The 19,160-nt window shown below is 46.2% G+C and overlaps 1 protein-coding gene across 1 annotated transcript in view; it reads right to left on the bottom strand.

The window, feature by feature from the left end:
• Positions 1-19,160, bottom strand: part of UBE2O (ubiquitin conjugating enzyme E2 O) — a 563,443-nt gene that overhangs the window by 269,672 nt on the left and 274,611 nt on the right. Inside the window, exon 9 of the mRNA XM_085616919.1 lies at positions 2,227-2,762. Coding sequence (XP_085473045.1) covers positions 2,227-2,762 — 536 coding nt within the window. The remainder of the gene's footprint in view (positions 1-2,226; positions 2,763-19,160) is intronic.

Raw genomic sequence — 19,160 nt, 5'->3', positions numbered from 1 at the left:
CACGACCTGTCCGTGGGCGCCCCCCGTCTGCTTCGCTCTTGGGACCGGGAGTGTATCAATAGTGCTCTGAGTGCGCTATCCGGGTGCACCACCGCTCAGGCCGCAGGCCCCCACCCTCTCGCTGCCGGCAGCAGTGTCCCCGGAGACAGTACACCGCCCGCGCCAACTCACTCAGCTCCGCTTTACCCCTTCAAGCCTCAGTACTCAAGGACTCTGCCGTGGGAGGGGGGCGCCCAGTCGGGCACTGGTCAGCCAGGAAGATACAGTGGCTATGGCGCAGACGACCCTCACCACCGGCCTCAGCGGGCGCTCCAATCCCTCACGCAGCTCCCTCTCCAGGCCGCTCCTCTTGTGCTCCTCTTCAATCCGCTAGTGAAGGTCCCTCGCGCTCAGCTCACAGGTGCCGGTGCCCACTGCCTGGACTAGCCCCCAGCGTTCTCGCCGCTGTGAAAGGAGGTCCACGATCGTGCAACGCTCCGCCTCCACCAGCACCAGCAGGGAAGTCCCGAGGCCGCCAGTCCCAGCGCCTTGCCGGTCGCGCCCGTCCAGCCCTCGGCAATCGTCCTCCGCCGGCCTTTGTCACACCCCCGATTCCACCACCATGGACTCTCTCAGGGGGTCGCCGCTACTTTCTCCCACCACTCGCCAGCCGTGGCCTCTGCAATCAGGCCGCCATGCCGAGCCGCCGCTCAGTCCTCCACCTCCGGGGCTTCTCGCTGTCTGCAGGGCTAGGGGATCACACCACCCACCTCGCAGTGTGTCACAGCGGTGGTGGCCCCCCCCCCCCCCCCCCGCCGCAGCAGCGCCCCTAATCCGGGACAGGCGCCTTCACCGCTCCGTCACCCCCAACTCTTGCCGCCGCACGCAGAGCGACATCGCCGGACCCGCTCCTCACACGAGAGCGGGGATCAGGGGCCTTCACTTCTCCGTGTGCCGGCGGCGGTCAGCGGGCTTTCAGCTCCTTCCGCTCTCGCCAGGCTCGCCCCGAGTTGGCTCCGCTCTATTCGCCACCCCGGGCAGCTCCGCCACGTTCGCTTGACACGGATAATTACAGGATAGTGGCCCCTGTGTGCCGGAGCTCGAGGCTCAAGCCGCCATTCTCGCTGCGAGCCAAGCTCCGCCCCCAAGTAGCCTTTTTACCACAGGATGGACAGGCCATGAACAAGGAAGGCATTTTTGACAGAAAAAAGTTAGAAATCTGTCAGGAAAATCAGTAAATGCTTCACCAAACAGGATAATACTTTTAATGAAGCAAAAAAACAAGCCCCACCCCCCCCAAAAAAAAAAAAAAAAAAAAAAAATTCACCAAAAATTGGTAAGTTCTTGACTAGAAAGTCAAAAGAAGAGAGCTGAATTCCAGGGTCCTGGCTGAAGGAGCCAAAAAGAAAAACTGACCCAACTGTCACCCCTGAGGCATGATGGGGTATTTGGAGAGGGCTGCCTTAAAGGCACGGTGCCAGTTTATCTGTACAAGGTTTTTTAGTCTCTATAGTATTGTATTACAATGCAGCCTGACAATGTTTTTTATCTGTGTTTAGCACAGTGTTTTCTTTTTCATGAGTTTTGACTCATTAAAAAAAAAAAAAAGTTTAGGTGCATTTGTATACCTATGGTGTTTATTTAGATATTTATATCTATTTGGGAATGTTTACATTCACTATTATTACATTGTCTAGCCTACTATGGGGGCTGCATTGGTTTGGAAAAAATAATATAAGTGTTTATACATATACAGAGCTGTATATATATATATATGTATTTTTCATATATAATTTTTATTATTTCCGGGGTCCGCGCACGTGGGCGGGAATATTCAGTGCTTATGACTATTGAGGAGGATCCCCTGGAAGAGAAGTAACCATTTATTCATCAATTGGAATGGTCAGGGGAAAACAATCATCATAGTATATAAACTCTTGCAAGCAGGATGTATTTTTGAGAGATGGGTAAGGAAATAAACACAAAGTGCCCCCTTATGTTGACATTAGTACTGAATACATATTACAAATTTTTGACTAACTGCTCTCGATCCAATTTCTAAAAGCTCACTCTTCAGATCCTCTAATATATTTTGAACCCAAGCTACCAGGAGAAAGTTTATGATAATAGAACTGGAGGGCACCACACTCTATAAAAAGTGTATGCTGAATTTAATCCAGGAGAACGACAGTACATTGTTAGTTAATAAACAAAAAGCACATAAAAAGAATTCCAGCAGTGCATTACCTGTCTCCAGGCTTGAACTCTCGAGATATCTTAGTTCTCTTTTTCTTGTGCTTCCGTTTCAGGTTTTTGATGGACAGAGGGATGCTTTTCTTGCGACCCCCTCCTCCACTCTGTGAAGAAGCTGTAGAACTGCAAGAAGATGTGACTGAGCTGGTGTCATCAGTATCCTCAGCAGCCTCATCATCTGCATCCTGATCCATGACCTGCAGTCTGTAATTCATAGTGCAATCCAGGGAATTCTCTTTCACAACAGGCACAGGATGGCCAACAGAAAGAGCGCTATTCATCATAATGTCATTAGGCTGCTCAGTCTTTCCGCCGATGGTGTCCAAGGTGCTATTGCTAGTGGCCACTGTAGCTAATAAGGAGTTTGACTCAAATGTACCAGAAATTTCAGGAACTGCCTTTTTCTCTACTGGCAGATGACCAGTGGCAGAGAAGGTAACAGTCTCTCCATTGGAATGATCAATTGCAACTGTGCTTTCTAGGGAACTGGATATTATTTTTACTATCTGTCTTTGAAGCAGTCTTTTCACCTGCAAAATAAATGGAACATGCCAATATTGTATTGCCTATAAGTGATGCCCCTATCAACATGATCAATACAGTATATTTAAACCCCTGCAGTCATTTGAAAAATTCTCAGATTGCTAAAGCCACACAATGCCCACCTCATTAACACGTCACAAACATCTTTTCTGATATACAGGCACTTAAACATCTAATTCAGCATTTCAAATACTGTACACATCCTTTACTCTTTTTCACCATGAGCATCTCTGCTGGAAGCGCACATTTATGATGTTTCAGTGTTGAGCATCGAAGGTCTGCTTCACCAGCAGCACAGAATAGATCCATAAGGTCATTTTTTCCAGTTACAATCTTTACATCAAATGCACCTAAACTAAGAAAGCTACCAGCTTCATCTCACTCTGTTTTTGGTCATCCCCATCACATTACCCATCAAATTGGACCCCCATGCATCCCCAAACTTAGAAAAACCTTGAAACTGGTACACATTTCTAATTGTGATCGCACAGAACCAAAACCAAGCTATTGGGACATATCACTACTGAGAAATTAAGTTAACCTAAAAAAATGTTTAAAAAGGTGTGTAGTACCCATCTAGAAAGGTGTACATTAAACAACTTGGGAGAGAAGAATGGTGTTGTGTGTGAAAGAAAGAACAGGCTGAAGGCTAAGAGCCAGATACTCTCACAGAAGTTACTTTAGTATAAAACCCCTCTCTACTACACTGGTCGTCTACTTTCGGAAAAAGCTCATCTGCACCCATGTAGTCCCTGCCTGGCCCCAGCCTGGAACACCCTGCTATTGTCCAGTCCCTGGGGCTGAAAAAGTAGTGTCTGTGTCCTAGTTCTGGAATATGGAATTTCATGGTTGTAGGGTCCTTTCTTCATATGATCTCTCCAATTATTGTTCATTTTTTTCGTTTTATATAGCACGAACTAGACCCGAGACATCTGGTATCAGAGCGCTTTACATGAGCACCAGTTTCGTAAGAGAAGAACATATTCATTTTTTTGTTAGGCACGCAGAGATTAAGTGATTTGCCTAGAATCTCAGGATGTTAAGCGTCCTTGCCGAGACACAAACCCAGTTCCCCAGCTTCGAGGTCGACCGCTCTAGCCGTAAGGCTACATCCTCTCCCCAATTCTTAGAGAAAAATTACATGCACTACATGACCTCTCCCCTTTCTTAAAGAAAAACAATAAAGCTACAGTTCATTTAGCCTGCGACTCCCCTGCCTGTCACTTCAAGGTATGGACAGGGGTTTCGTGGGCCAAGTCCACACTTTTCAGGCATGTTGGAAAGATATTGCAACCCACTGCTATTTGAAGTTCATTGTGAAGTTGTTGCTCTGTGTGTGTCACACTGTGGAAGTAGAGAAAATATTCTTAACCGGAAACTAAATTGTACTCCCTATTAGTTAATGTGTAAGTTCGAACTAGAGCCAAAAAAGGGTGGTGGCCCAGGGAGATTGAAGACATTCTGAAAAGCTAAGAGTCCGGTCCTTTCACACACACATTTTAGGAAATGAGTGTGAGAAAAATGTAAAAATGAGACCTGTTCAGCCTTATACCTCTAATTTTAGTGTACATTGACAAATGTAAATCTCCTGTAAAGAAGACCTTATGAGCAGACTTTGTTTACAGGTGGATATACTGCTCAAATGTGGATGAGAGGACACAGAGCAATTGCTTGTAATAAACGTGCCCTGTGACAAATCCTGCTGTTTGCTGAAATCTTCGACAGCACTGTATCTTTTGTTTGCTTAATAGCTTGTGAAAGTCTCCCATGTGCAGCTGTTTTGACTGCAGCTTACATTGCCTAAGATTTGCGATTGTATATTTGTATGTATGTATGCATGCATGTATGTATGTATGTATGTGCAAACTCTGAAATATTTGAACATCCAATATGAACTCTTAATGACTGTAGGATTGTCACAGTACACTTGAGGCTTATCCTGTAACAGAACAGGAAGGCTACTCCAGTGAGTACTATGCTACTGTTGCTATGTATATTTGCCAAAACTGTAAGGTGTTAGGGCTCTGGTACGTTTACTCAAGTCGTTAAGATAGGAATTGCACAACACTATGTCAATTTCCTTGCAGTGACAAGAGCCAATTAGGAAATTTAACTCATCTTCCAAGAAGAGTGTTTAGTGATGAAGCTTAAAGCAGTTATTTAACTTAGAAGTGCAGGTGAACGTGTATTTAAGATGCTCATCTCTTGCAATTACAAATTTCACACCACAAGTACAGAGAGTTGGTTACACACTTGTCACAAAGAAACATCAGTTCCCTGTTATAGTTCAGTGCAGTACATTCATGATGAGTTATTAAAGACATCTTTTTGCCTTTAGACACGCACTACTTCCTATAGACTCTGGTGTCCAGCAGGAGTCGGAGTGGGAAGTCAAGTGTCTATTGTCTCTTATGGACAAGCAAATCTTCCTGAAAGTATAATAAGTAAGCGACATTGTGCCCAGGATATAGACAACCTCATACAGACATCTCATACATACCACCAAAACTACATTTGTCCTTCATACCAAAACAAAGACTTATGGAGTATCACATTATTCCATCCATTTGTTAATACTCTGTAAAACACAAGGAGAAACGCAATTGAAATCCAAAAATACAGGCTTTTCTACAAGAGCCCTTTCTGCAAAACAAAATTCTAAACATCAAGTACCACAAGGTCATGTACTGTGGACTTGAAAGTAACAAGCACAGCGCTTAATTTGAGGAGATGGGGGCCACTGGCACTTATTTCCCTGATCAGAGATTTACTGGGTGCAAGAGAGCAAAACACACAAAGATCGGAAAGATTGGGGAAGAGAAAGACAGCTGAATCATCGCAAAGAGAAAGCAAGAACCTGCATGAGCAATTAAAAGGGTCAGGGAGTGACTGGTAGTGGATTAGAAGAGGCAAGAGGTGCATTTAAGGCTACCAGCCTTGGTTTTCATCACACTGATGTTTAATTGCTCAAAGTGCTGGCTTCTAAGCAGAGCTTTGGGCACCAGCACTCTATCACAAATTAAGCACTGCACCAGAATTACATCCAAGTCAATAGTAAGTCAGTTAATTTCCACTTCCACTAACTCAAGTAGCTTAAACACATTATCTCTTTCTAGGATCTGAAGCTGGCAGTGGAGGAGATGGAATTCTCCCATCTCAACTACACCACCTCCCTGCTATAAACAGACTAGCCCCACTCAGCAGTGTTGCATGCAGGGGCAGTAGTCTTTAAAAACTAAAAAAAAAAAAAAGGGAAGACATTATCCCCATACTTTGTCTATCTTAAATGACGCCCTAATTAAGCATGCTGCTCTATGAGAACTGTTCGCCTCACATTAAAAGCCTTTAACCTCCTAAACACCAAAATCTCATCTAAAAACTTTAGTTTTATAGAGGCCCTCTGCTACAAAGCCAGTCTCTCTCCCATTTCAGTAAACAAATATTATTTTCCAGCAAAGCTTTAACCCTCCCTCTTATCAGAAACACATAGAAATCCTGCAAGGGGGGGGGGGGGGGCGGAGCTAGAGCAGCCTGCAAGATGGCCGCTTCGTAGGCGAGATATTTACACTGTCCAGGGCGCCTGTGAAGCGGCGGGACCCAGGTGCGATGAACTCCTAACGCCATTCTAAAACACACCATTGCCCAGAGACCGCCCACTGAACTCAGTCACTACAACAGGCCGCACACTCAGCGAAGTCACACACACTGTAGCGACCAAGCATCAGAATCGGGTTTCCCTGCCTGAGTGTTGCTCGGCGTCGGAGTGGCGTCTCAGCGACAGCAGAACAGCAACAGTGGGCAAGCCGGACCGTAATCAGCCTAGGCTGAATTTTGAGCAGGCAAAGAAAATGACAGAATACCCTGGGGCAGAACAAGCATCAACGCCTGCGGCGGAGACACAACCCGCTACCGCCGTGGATTTCCAGTCTATGTTCACGACGATCCAAGCAACTCTAACCAACATAGATGTGAAGATTGATACACTGACCTATAGAGTGGACTGCATGTCGGAAAGACTAGAGCGACACACAGAACGGATCGATATGGCAGAGATGCGGATCTCTGACGCCGAGGACGCACAATGCCAAACAGAAACAAAACAGGGAAAGACAGAAAAAGTGCTGGCGGCTCTCATGCCGAAATCAGAAGATTTGGAAGCGAGGTTTCGCTGCAACAATCTACGCGTTACGGGAATTGCGGAATCAACCAACACGGGTAATATGGAAAATTACATAGAAACTCTGCTGACCACACTGCTGGGTAAAGACACCTTTTCACCCGTCTTTATTGTTGAAAGGGCACATAGGTCGTTGGTGCCGCCTCCTCCACCTGGAGCGCGACCACGCCCCATTACAGCGAAACCTCTAAACTACAGAGATCGAGACGCGGTGCTCCGAAAAACGAGGGAACTGGGCACTCTGCTGCACGAAGGTATGAATATTTCCATCTACCCAGATTTCATGTAACAAGTCCAATAGGCACGGAAAACGTTTGCAGACGTCAAGAAAGCACTACGTGATCAAAATTTTCCATATGCAATGATCTACCATGCTAGTCTCCGTGTCACGGAGGGGGGCAAAAGCAGAATTTACAACGACCCTAAGGAGGTGCAAGAATTCTTGAAACAGAGAGGCGCACAGGCACTGCGCAGACGATCGCCTAGGGGCGAGCAAGAGTCTCAGGAGCACACATCGGATGTGGAATAAAGGTAGTGTATCCCTTATCGTGACTTGCAGGGGGCCATGAATTCCTGGTCAGCCTTGGCAGCAGAACATGTGGACGCAGATAAGTGCTCACCACGAACTCACAATATGTATTTTCAGTTAGGTCTGGATTTGGTGGGTGGAGGTCATTCGCAGAGGGTGCGGCATTGCACCCAGTGTTATTACTTGAAATGATTCATGGCTGAAGCGGGAGGGCGGGATTGGTGGCATTGTACATTTAAGGCGACCCCCATGTGACAACTGTCACTGGGATTCTTGACTGGCTGCTCCTGTCCCCGTGTGTATACCACGAAACATGTTGGATTTGTTAGGGGACTGTTTGGGGGAGGTGAGAGTGTGGGGTTGGGTACTATTAAGGGATGGCGAATTGGGTCTACAGAAGTGGGTGGGGGAAGGCTTTGTTTACAGTTAAGATTGTTTGCTGTGATCACACCGATTGTACAGACAAGACTACTGTTGACTACATCTGTTGTGGATAGCAATACGACAATGACATTGACAATTAAGTTACATAAGTATGAACACAGGTGAGAAGCACAACTGTATAACATGGAATGTCCGCAGTCTCAACACATCCAAAAAAATTAGGCAAGCATTTGCTTATCTAGATCGCCATGATATTCAGATCGCTCTCCTACAGGAGACGCATCTAACCGCGGCTTTCAAGGCTAATATTGCACTTAGATGGGTGGGATATAAGTTGGCTTCATCGTACTCCTCATACGCTAGAGGAGTGATCATTCTAGTGAAGCGAGGTATTCACTTTACACCTATCGGTACATACACAGACAAGGTTGGGTGATGCGGCATGGTACACAGTAAATCAGGCACTTCTCTCAGTACCCTGATCAATATTTATGGCCCCATAGCGGACGACCCGGAGACATTCACACGCCTTTACAGCATTATGCGTGAGTGGCCCGGGACAGCCACGGTGTGGGGAGGGGACCTTAATACATATCTAAATCCTCAGCTAGATAAAATCGAGGCCACAAGGTCTGTGCACACCTAAAATTGCATGGAGTATTAATGACGGTATGCTTGAATTTCGTCTTCTGGATGTGTGGAGACTACGGAATGGCTCAGCCAAAGAGGGCACGCATGCCACGCCTACAAACAGCTGGTCTCGCCTTGATTACTGGCTTCTAAATGGTGAGGCAAATAACTGGGTTACAGATGTAGTGATACTCCCTCGCACGCTGTCGGATCACAATCCAGTGCCGCTTCCATTTAGAATAGAGACTAACAAGCGCCGACCTAATACGTGGCGCTTTCGAGCGCAGGCACTATTAGAGCCTATTTATAACTACGCGATACGGACAGCCATAGAGCAATAGCGTGTAGCGTTTGCCATTTAACCACGTCTACAAAAACCTTTGATTTAGAGACTGGTAAACTATGGACTCAACGATCACACACGAATTGTAACACAACAAATGTTGTGTATTTGATAACAAGCTTGTGTGCTCTAAGATACGTGGACATGACCTCTCGCAAAATTAAACAATGAATTTGCAAACATCGAAGTAATATCCGTTGCAAGAAAAACACAACAAAATTGACTGATCATTTCTTGAAATTCAACCATACACCTAATGATATGCAATGGACCGTTATCGAACATGTCAAATCAAACAACCAATCTAGGCACCTGCTGTTTGAAAAGGAGCAACGGTGGATTTATCGATTATCCACAAACATTCATGGTCTCAACGATAATATTCCATGGGATTCAGTAATGAGGCATTGACCATCTTTGAGACTCTAATACATCATGTGATTTGGGACACATGTTTACTGTCAATTATGCCTTTATAGCCATTTCCCTGAAACTAAGGATCATGTAATAATAATCCCTATTGGCATCATGAGAGATATGTGTCTTGTGAATTTCTATAATGCACTAATCATCATTCTAATGAACTTTAGAATTTCCAAAACAGAACTGGTAAAAACTCAAACACTTGTTGCAAGCAGGCATATTTTTCACTGCTTGTCATGCATTATTTCCAGTGCTTATTAGTTATTTCCTTGACAGATCGATGGATCACAAACTTTTTGATAGTGCTATGAGGGAGGTTTGTCCCCCATCCTGTCTTTTCTCAAGGTAGATTAGCCCTTAATTTTCTCTGTGCTATCGTCGGTTCCGAACTTTTAAAACTTTATCTTTTAAATAAAGTTTACAACATACAAACGCTATCTGAGGTTAGCGTTCTAGTATTCTCAATGGATTCCAGACTTCCGGTTACGGCGCTCGCGTGAGTAAATAGATCATTCAAACGCCACGTGACACGCAAAAAACCCGGAAGTATTTGGAGTTTTGGCGCCGCTCGGCAAAATCCTGATAGTATTTATGCGTGGCCTGAGAGACATCATTTATCTCCAGGTCTGCTAGGATTTACTAGGTTGATTTGCCGACGGTTGATCCTCTGCTAAGTGAGTACCTATTTTTGCCTCAGTTTACATGCTCCGTTTATTGGTAGCTTTTGAGCTGTTTTCTGTATACGGAGACTTTAATATAATTCCTTTTTGTTTGCTATCCATCGTTTTAGATTTGAACGAGGCTCCAGCTACCCGGCAGTACCTAAGGAGCGGAGTCATCAGAATCGTAGTGTAAGCCCTGTGTTCTGCCATAATTTTATCTTTCTAGTCTGCCAGTTTTTCAGCCAGCATTAACAATGCTGTTTGATTTAGTCATGTTCTCAAATTACTAGAAATCTCACCAGCCTAAGAGTCGCTGGTTTGTTAAGGTTAATATTGCCTTCCATGATATAGAACATAAACGAGTGTACATATCATGTTAAAGATCAGTGCTGTTTTTTTAAAGAAGGGGCTAACTTGCTAATAAACAGTTGCCCGTTACTATGCTCAGTGGTATCTAAAGAGATATGTCATAATTGGGACAAATCACTTCGATAAGACCCTATGATGAAGCATGTCACCAACCAGGTTGGTGAGTGAGGGTTCTTTTACTACTTGAAAGTGACTCTCCCATATTTTGTAGATTTCTCCTTTTTAAGGATACACTCTTTTGTTGTTTTGATTATTACTATTGGTGTAAAAGTCACTGTAATGGACTATCAAAGTGGGTCACAATAGAGATAAGATGTAAGTACTGTATCACGCTATACTCAATAGATCACAGCATGGTTGTAAGGTTTGTTATTGTTCTACTGCTTGTTGGAGCAGACTAAGCATATCATTTTAAAAACTCAATATAAAGAATAAAAAAACTGAAAAAAAAGAAATCCTGCAAGAGCCTAAATGATCTACCTATCCTTGGCCAAACTAGCATTGTTCTTCAGAGAGTTAAGTGGTATATAATTAAGTTATCAAGTGACCTATGGTCAAGAGGCCTTTTCATCAAAGATTGCACCTACAACGCAAGGGCAACTGGAAATGTTTGCTTCTATCACAGAGGACTGCAATTTGACTGGTCAAACAAGATTTGGCCTGTAAAGCGGGTTCCTTGAAATCATGCCTTAAAAATAAAAAAATTAAAAAAAATCAGGCATTACAGCGCACAGTCAAATCTCGCAGGATTACTTAGTGATATGCTTTTCCAATTTCAGGGAAGAGTTATAAATAGTGGGGCACTTCATATTAGAGTAGGGGGTGGCCAAGTGAGCAACACAGGATTACGTTTGTTGGAGATTAAATAGATTGTTACTTTCAGAGAGGATTTGTAATTTACAAATAAATATATGGATGTGTGAGACAGTACTAAAATCAAGGTATTCCAATGATCAAGGGGAGGGATTGCTGTAGGAAGCAGGAGTTTAACAGCAGACACCTGCTTCTCGCAGCTGTTTGGGTGCAAATCTAGAGCAGCAAACAATTTTCATATGGTTGAGGTTTTAGAATTCTGGCTGTAGGTGAAGGGAAATGCTCTTCTGCTAAAAGTTGTTGGGATAAAAGCAGTGAGGATAGTTGACATCTGGCAAGCGTCTGGTAGATATGAAGCCATTAGACTGGTATAGTATGGTCTAGATGGGGCAAGGGTTGCCAAGCAATTGAAGTCATTAGAGGCATGTGTGCTATACTTAAGACAGGATGGGTACATCTATTTAATTTATTATCGGATATTTCAAGAGATGCACTGTGCAGTCCTACTTGGAGGCGCATGACATTACACTAGCCTTATTGCAAGATGCATACTTATCCCTGGCATAGGTAGGAGTGTCATAACAAATGGCAGGGTCAACTGTGTGCAGCTATCTGTTTACACTATGCAAGAGGGGTACTGACCTGAGGGGCTACAGGAGTTATGTTTCAGTGAAAAGGTATAAATACAGTGCAGCTATGGGTTGGTTTATGGAGCTTTAGATGGGAAAGATTGACTTGGAGAAGGTCTATACGTCAAATGTAGATCAACAGTTTTTTTTGTGAACTTTGAAAAGCTAAGCTACCTTACAAGGACATGAACTCATTTGTGTTGAAGACATTAACTGAATCCTGTATAGGCAACTGGATTCATATCCAACAAAAGACAGAACTAAATGTATGTTGGCTATCTGGAGAGTGCACAAGCCCACCAACAGGATGCATTGTTGGTACGTGCCAACTCATTACATCTAAAGCAGGTTAGATTGCATACTGGTTAGACATGAGTAACAGTGCAAATGCAATGCTGCTGTGAATCCATCTAGATTCTTATGAGAACACTCACTGCTTCAGGTGGTATATACTGAAATACATAGAAGAACTGGACATCCCATGCAGTAATTTTAGGTGGAAGCACTCCTACATAAAGTGTTTGGCTGGGATCCAAGAAGCCACAGAAAAAGTTTTTTTTTTTTTGATTTTTCAAAAACCTTTGAGGATTTAGACACAGCAAGATTACAGAATTGCACCATGACAAAATATGCATTGCGATACGGCATACAAGATCGAAGGCTGCCACTTACATGCACCACAATCAATAATGACCATGAAATAGGTCGGAAGGACACCAACAGCAATGCGAAGAAATAATCAGGAATGGCACCACACATGAAAGGGGGAGAAACTTGGGGTTAGGGGGGAGCAGGGCGCAGAGAGGAGGAGACTCATTGACCTTCACCGGCGGCCGCCGCAGGCGGAGCGCTGGCAGGGAGAGCGGGAGAGGTCGCCGGGAAGTGTGACTGAGGAGATAGGAACCAAGTGGGCCCCAGATATCAAGTGGGCGGGATCTGGCCGGCATTAGATCCCAGAATTCGGACAGGAGAGTCTGACAACGGTCACCTTCGGTGCGGGACGGAGACCCCAGCACATGGAAACCCTGCGCCGCGCAAGAACGTGCAGCATAGCAATCAGTCTGCAGGAAGCATCTGGGCAAGATTTGACAAAGCAGAGGATCAGGTTGAAGCGAAAAAGTAGTGATTCCAGAAAGAACAGTGCATACCTCCCGCCAATAAGCAGAGACCTTGGGGCATTGCCAGGCAAGATGGGAGAAGTTGGCTACAGGCGCAGAGCAGCGCAGGTATCCATCACTGGTAATGAGTCCCATTTTGTGCAATTATGCGGGGGTCCGGTAGAGCCTGTGGAGATCTTTAAAATGGATAAGGCGCAGACGATAGTTAGGGGAGAGGCGTTTAATCTGGATACAGCAATACAGCCAGTCGGCCTGGGAGATTACGATGCCTAGGTCCGTCTCCCACGCCACGCGCGCCCAGTCATTAGAAATGGAAGAAGCCGCCAGTGTGGAAGCATAAATTTTGGTCGCCAATTTCTGTGGAGAGTGGGATGTATAGAGGAGATTGAGAATGGCCATCGAGGGGGGAGGCTGAGGGAAGGAGGGACGGAGCTTCTTGCAGACCGCCCGAAGCTGATGATAAAGCAGAGTGTCCATAGGACCAGAGTCAGCAGCAAGTGTATAGAATGTGTTCTCAGCATAGATATCGGACAAAGTGGAGAGCCCAAGAGGAGTGGCGTGCTTCGCCATACCCGAAGACTGTAGAGGAGGAAAAGCTGGGTGTTGAGCAATGGGCATCGCAGCCGCAGAGAGCGTGTCCGGACCAGAGATTTTCCAGAGCAGCGTCTCGACCGTGTCGATCTCAGCACGCGGGGGCCGCGCCGGGACAAATAAAGTGGTAGAAAGCGGCCAAGGGACTGCGAGGTCAGCCTCGACCGCGACATGGGGCTGGAACGGAGTAGGATTGAGCCAGAAGTGTAGAAAGCTGGCCTGGGCGCTGAGGGCATAGAGCTTGAGATCGGGGGCACCAAGAACACTGTATGACATAGGGAGAGTTAAAATATTATATGCAATCCTGTGTTGCCGGCCAGCTCAGATCAGAGCAATCACCAAAGAGCGGAGTCTACAGAAAAAATGAGCTGTGAGGGGTATGGGAATATTAACAAATATAAAAACTTCTGAAGCACCACCATCTTGGCAATGGCTATGCGACCGGCTAGAGAAAGTGGCAAACAACTCCAGAGAGGAATCTTTGACTCCAGCCAGTCCACCGCGCCACCGAAGTTGGCCCTCCAGAGCTCGTCAACATCCCTGCTCAGCCAGATCCCAAGATACCTAGTGGGCTCAGTCACCCACACAAAGGGATAGTCCGGATCAAAGGGCATAGTGGCATCAGTAAGAGGAAATAGACTTGTTCCAGTTAACCTGGATGCCGGAGGAGCAGCCAAAGCGAATCACCTCACGGACCAGAGGGCTGAGGTTCTCCCGGGGGTGGCGGACTTATAGGGTGATATCGTCTGCGTACATTGAAACAAGTAAAGCACGAGCCACGAAGCAGATGCCTCTCTGGGTCTGATGCCGACGCAACAGAGCCACTAAAGGCTCCATTGCGATGGCAAAAAGCATTGGGGACAGCGGACAGCCCTGCTGTGTACCACGCTTGATAGGGATGGGATCAGAGATCTGGCCGTTGAGCCGGAGTCGAGCGGTGGGAAGAGTATAAAGTAGTAACACTTTACATATAAAAATCGGATGGAAGACCAAGCGGGGAAAAAGATAGAAGAGGAAGGGCCACTCTAAGTTGTCGAAAGCTATAGTAGCGTCCAACAAAGCCGCCACTGCTAGGAGCGTCGGGTTTATTTGATGGAGGACGGAGAAAATGGTTCAAAGATTGTGGGAGGTGGTACGGCCAGGGATGAAGCCAAACTGATCTGGGTGGGCAATGAGCAGCATGATGGGTAGAAGGTGCGTAGCAAGCAAGCAGTTTGGCAAAAGATTTGTTAACCGTGTTTATGAGGGACAGGGGGCGATAAGAGTCCCACGATTCAGGTGGTTTATATGGCTTTAAGAGCATGGTAAGTAAGGCAGCTAGTATCTCCTCTTTGGAGAACAGCTCATCAAGGAACTCCCGGTGGGGAATACCTAGCCATAACAGTTGGAGGGTGTTGAAATATTTATCAAGGACCGCGTGCGAAGGGACAAAGCCGGCCGTGTAGTTGTGTATAGAATGAAATAAAGCGCACTTTAATTTACTCGGGGCGAGGTTGTTCGATCAAGACCGCCGTCACGGAGGGCGTTAATATAAGAAGCCGCCCGAGGCAGGCGAAGAAGGTTGGCCAGGGTTTTACCAGAGCGGTCGCACTCGCCAAAGCGGCGTGCCTGAGCCTCCCTGCCGAGAAGGAATATACTACTTACCAGTTTGCATCTGTTCTTGGCATGTAGAGCTGCAGATCTATACACTGTGCATTGATCGCCATCAGGTGTTGGGCCCGGATGTTTGCAGTTTGTTTTTCCTCTTGGAAAGTCTTTGGAACTCATGAGTTCGGTGACTCCTCCTTTGGTTCGTATTGCGCATGGGCTTCGGCTCCATCCTCAGATTGTTTTTCACCAGAAGGGAAAGATGGAGCGTAGTAGTAACAGTAAAAAAACCAATGTGTATTGTATCTAAATAAGATAAGACTGGAACGGATACAGGTAGCCGGGGAGGCGGGTGGGCGTGTATAGATCTGCAGCTCTACATGCCAAGAACAGATGCAAACTGGTAAGTAGCATATTCCGTTCGAGGCATATGAGCTGCAGATTATACACTGTGCATAGATTATATAGCAGTACCCAACCCTAGCGGCGACCACTGGCATCCGTTGCAGTCATTTGAAACAGTGTTTTTAGTACAGCTTGGCCCACACTAGCTTGTTGCTTGGTTTGCACATCTACACAGTAATGGTGTGCGGTGTTTACCATGTCGCTGCCTTGCAGATGTTATCTAGTGGTATGTTCCCTAGGAAAGCCATAGAAGCCCCCATCTTCCTTGTAGAGTGGGCTTTAGGGGGAACCGATAGCGTTCGTTTTGCTTTGTGGTAGCAAATCTGTATGCATTTTACAATCCACCAAGCTATCCCTGATTTGGAAATAGGGTTGCCTTTGTGTGGTGGGGAGAAGGAAACAAATAGCCGTTTGGTTTTTCTGAAAGGTTGTGTTCTCTGGATGTAATAAAGTAAAGCCCTTTTAACATCCAGTGTGTGTAAGGCTCTTTCCGCAACTGTTTGGGGTTGCGAGAAAAAGACTGGTAATTCTACCGACTGGTTTAGATGGAATGGAGAAATGACTTTGGGTAGAAATTTGGGATTAGTGCGGAGTACAACCTTGTTGTGATGCATATGAAGAAAAGGTTCCTGTATAGTGAGTGCCTGTATTTCACTAACTCTTCTGAGGGAAGTGATGGCCACTAGAAAAGCTGTTTTCCATGTGAGAAATTGCAGCTCGCACTTATGTAATGGTTCGAAAGGGGGTCCCATTAACCGTGTGAGGACTATACTCAAGTTCCAAACAGGTGAGGGTGGCACTCTGGGTGGAATTACTCTTTTGAGGCCTTCCATAAAGGCTTTGATGGCAGGCACTTTGAAAAGTGAGAGGTGCTGCCTATTTTGTAAATAGGCAGCAATTGCAGCGAGGTGTAACCGAATGGAAGTATATGCTAGGTTACACCTTTGTAAATGGAGTAAATAACATATAATGTGCTGTATGGATACATTTAAAGGATTGATTGCGTTGTGGCAGTAAACAACAAATCTTTTCCACTTTGCTGCATAGCACGCCCTGGTAGTAGGGCGTCTAGCTTCCCTGATAATGTTCATGCAATAAGGGGGAAGGTTAAGGTATCCAAATTCTAGGACCTCAGGAGCCAGATCGCAAGGTTGAGTTGAGCTGGGTCCGGGTGCCTGATCTCTCCATGGTTCTGGGTTAGGAGGCATGGCGAGAGACGTAGCTTTTGGTGTGGTACTACTGAGAGTTCCAGAAGTGTGGTGTACCACGGTTGTCTGGCCCATGTTGGAGCTACTAGGATCAGAGTTGGGGAATGCTGCTGTAGCTTTCGCACCACTAATGGAATTAGTGGGAGAGGTGGAAAAGCGTATGCAAATTTGTTTGACCAGTTCATCCATATCGCATTGCCTTCGGACAATGGGTGTGGATATCTGGCGGCGAAGCTTGGGCATTTTTTGTTTTCGGGGGTGGCGAATAGGTCTATGTGGGGATGCCCCCACTTCTGAAAGAACGGGTGAAGAACCTGTGGGTGAAGTTCCCACTCGTGGATCTGCGGTGTCTGCCTGCTCAACAGATCTGCCACGGTGTTTTGTACTCCTGGGACGTGTTGGGCTAGGAGAAAAATCTTTTGTGGAATTGCCCATCTCCATATGCTCTGTGCTAACAGAGCTGTGGAGAGTGTGTGCCCCCCTGTTTTTGAATGTAGTACATGGCAGTCATGTCTGTGCGAATGAGGACTGCCTTGCCTGAAATCTGCGCCTGGAAGGATTTTAGGGCGAGGAAGATCGCCAGTAACTCCAGATGGTTGATGTGGAGTAACTTCTGTTACGGCGTCCACGTGCCCTGTGCTGTGAGATGTAACAGATGAGCTCCCCAGCCGGAGAGCGATGCATCTGCCGTTGGGATTATTTGTGGGACCGGGTCCAGGAACGGTCGACCTCTGGAAAGGTTTGTGGTGTTCCACCACTGCAGAGAGTGATGGGTGCGACCGTCTACCAACACCAGATCTGTCAGTTGTCCATGGGCCTGGTTCCACTGGCGCGCCAAGCACTCTTGGAGTGGGCGCATTTGGAGTCTTGCATGGGGCACTATAAAGATGCAAGAGGCCATCATCCCTATGAGCTGCATAAACTCTTGCTGGGAGAGAGTGTTGACATAGGAATTTTTGACGCAGCGCCTGTATCTTTGCAATCCTGGCAGGATTGGGATAGGCTATGGCTTTTGAGGTGTCTATGGTGGCACCAAGATATTGTTTTGTGTGTGATGGTACCCGGTGGGATTTTTGATGGTTCACCGTGAAACCTAGCTGGTGAAGTAGTTGGACCGTAGCGGCGGTATGTTGCACACATTGTTGATAGGACGTGGCTTTTATCAGCCAATCGTCCAGATAGGGGAAGACGTGAATGTGCTGTCTTCTGAGGTGTGCCGCCACTACTGCTAGGCACTTGGTGAAAACCCTTGGTGCTGTTACCCCGAACGGGAGCACCTTTAACTGGTAGTGTTGTCCGTCTACCACAAACCTGAGGTACTTTCTGTGAGACTGGTGTACTGGGATGTGAAAGTACGCGTCTTTCAAATCCAGAGTGGTGAGGAAATCGTTAAGGGAGAGAAGTGGAAGAACCTGTTGGGGGGTTACCATGTGAAAATGGTCTGAATTAATGTAGGTGTTTAGAGGTCTGAGATCCAAGATAGGTCGTAGGGTCTCGTCCGTCTTTGGAATTAGAAAGTACAGGGAGTAGACCCCTAAATTTTGTTGATTTATGGGGACCTGCTCTATTGCTCCTTTTTGCAGGCGGGAGATCACCTCGTGTTAGTAGCGAAGTATGGTCTTGCGACATAGGGCGGTGCCTGGGTGGAATGTTGGGGGGTGTAGATGCTAATTCTAGGCAATACCCTGACTGAATAATTTGTGTCACCCATCTGTCTGAGGTGATTGTCTCCCAGACGTGAAGGAAATGTTGTAGTCTGCCTTCGACCGGAGTGGAATGGTCTGGAGGGAGCGGGGGAAAGTCATTGGGCAGTAGGTGTTACAGAGCGGGCGGTATTTGTTTTGCCTCTGCCCTTATTATTATTGCCTCTGTATCCGCCTCTTTGATAACCCTTTGTGAAGGTAGATTGAGGAGGGGATTTATAGGACGTGGATGCACTGTCCGAGGAGTAGCCTCTGCCCGTGCCCCGAAAGGAAGAACGGCGAAAGGAAGTAGGGCTCCCATAGATTTTGCCGTGTCTGTATCTTTTTTCATTTTTTCGAGGGCTTCGTCTACTTTAGGACCAAATAGATGATCTTGGTCAAATGGGTGACTTAATATAGAGGCTTGAACCTCTGGTTTAAACCCTGAGCCCGGCATGGCGATGGAGAAGGACACTAGTGTTTATGGCCCTGGAGGCTGTATCTGCTGCATCTAGGGCACATCGTATCGAGGTATTGGTTATTGTTTTTCCCTTTTTAATAAGTTCATTAGCCCTAGTCTTGTACTTTTCAGGGAGATGGTGCATGATGGTCTCTAGCTCATCATAATGCGCCCTGTCGTATCGGGCCAGCAGTGCTTGCGTATTGGCAATACGCCATATATTGGCCGCTTGTGACACAGTGCGCTTCCCTGACGCATCTAGGAGCTTGGACTCTTTGTCAGGTGGGGGTGCCTCACCTGACGCCTGAGAATTTGAGCGCTTCCTAGCTGTAGATACCACTAGGGAATCTAATGGTGCAGGGCCTTTAATGTAAG

Source organism: Triturus cristatus, chromosome 7 (assembly GCF_964204655.1).
Source record: "Triturus cristatus chromosome 7, aTriCri1.1, whole genome shotgun sequence".
Taxonomy (NCBI): domain Eukaryota; kingdom Metazoa; phylum Chordata; class Amphibia; order Caudata; family Salamandridae; genus Triturus; species Triturus cristatus.
Note: the sequence above shows the minus strand (reverse complement) of the source record. Positions and strands in the feature narration are given on the sequence as shown.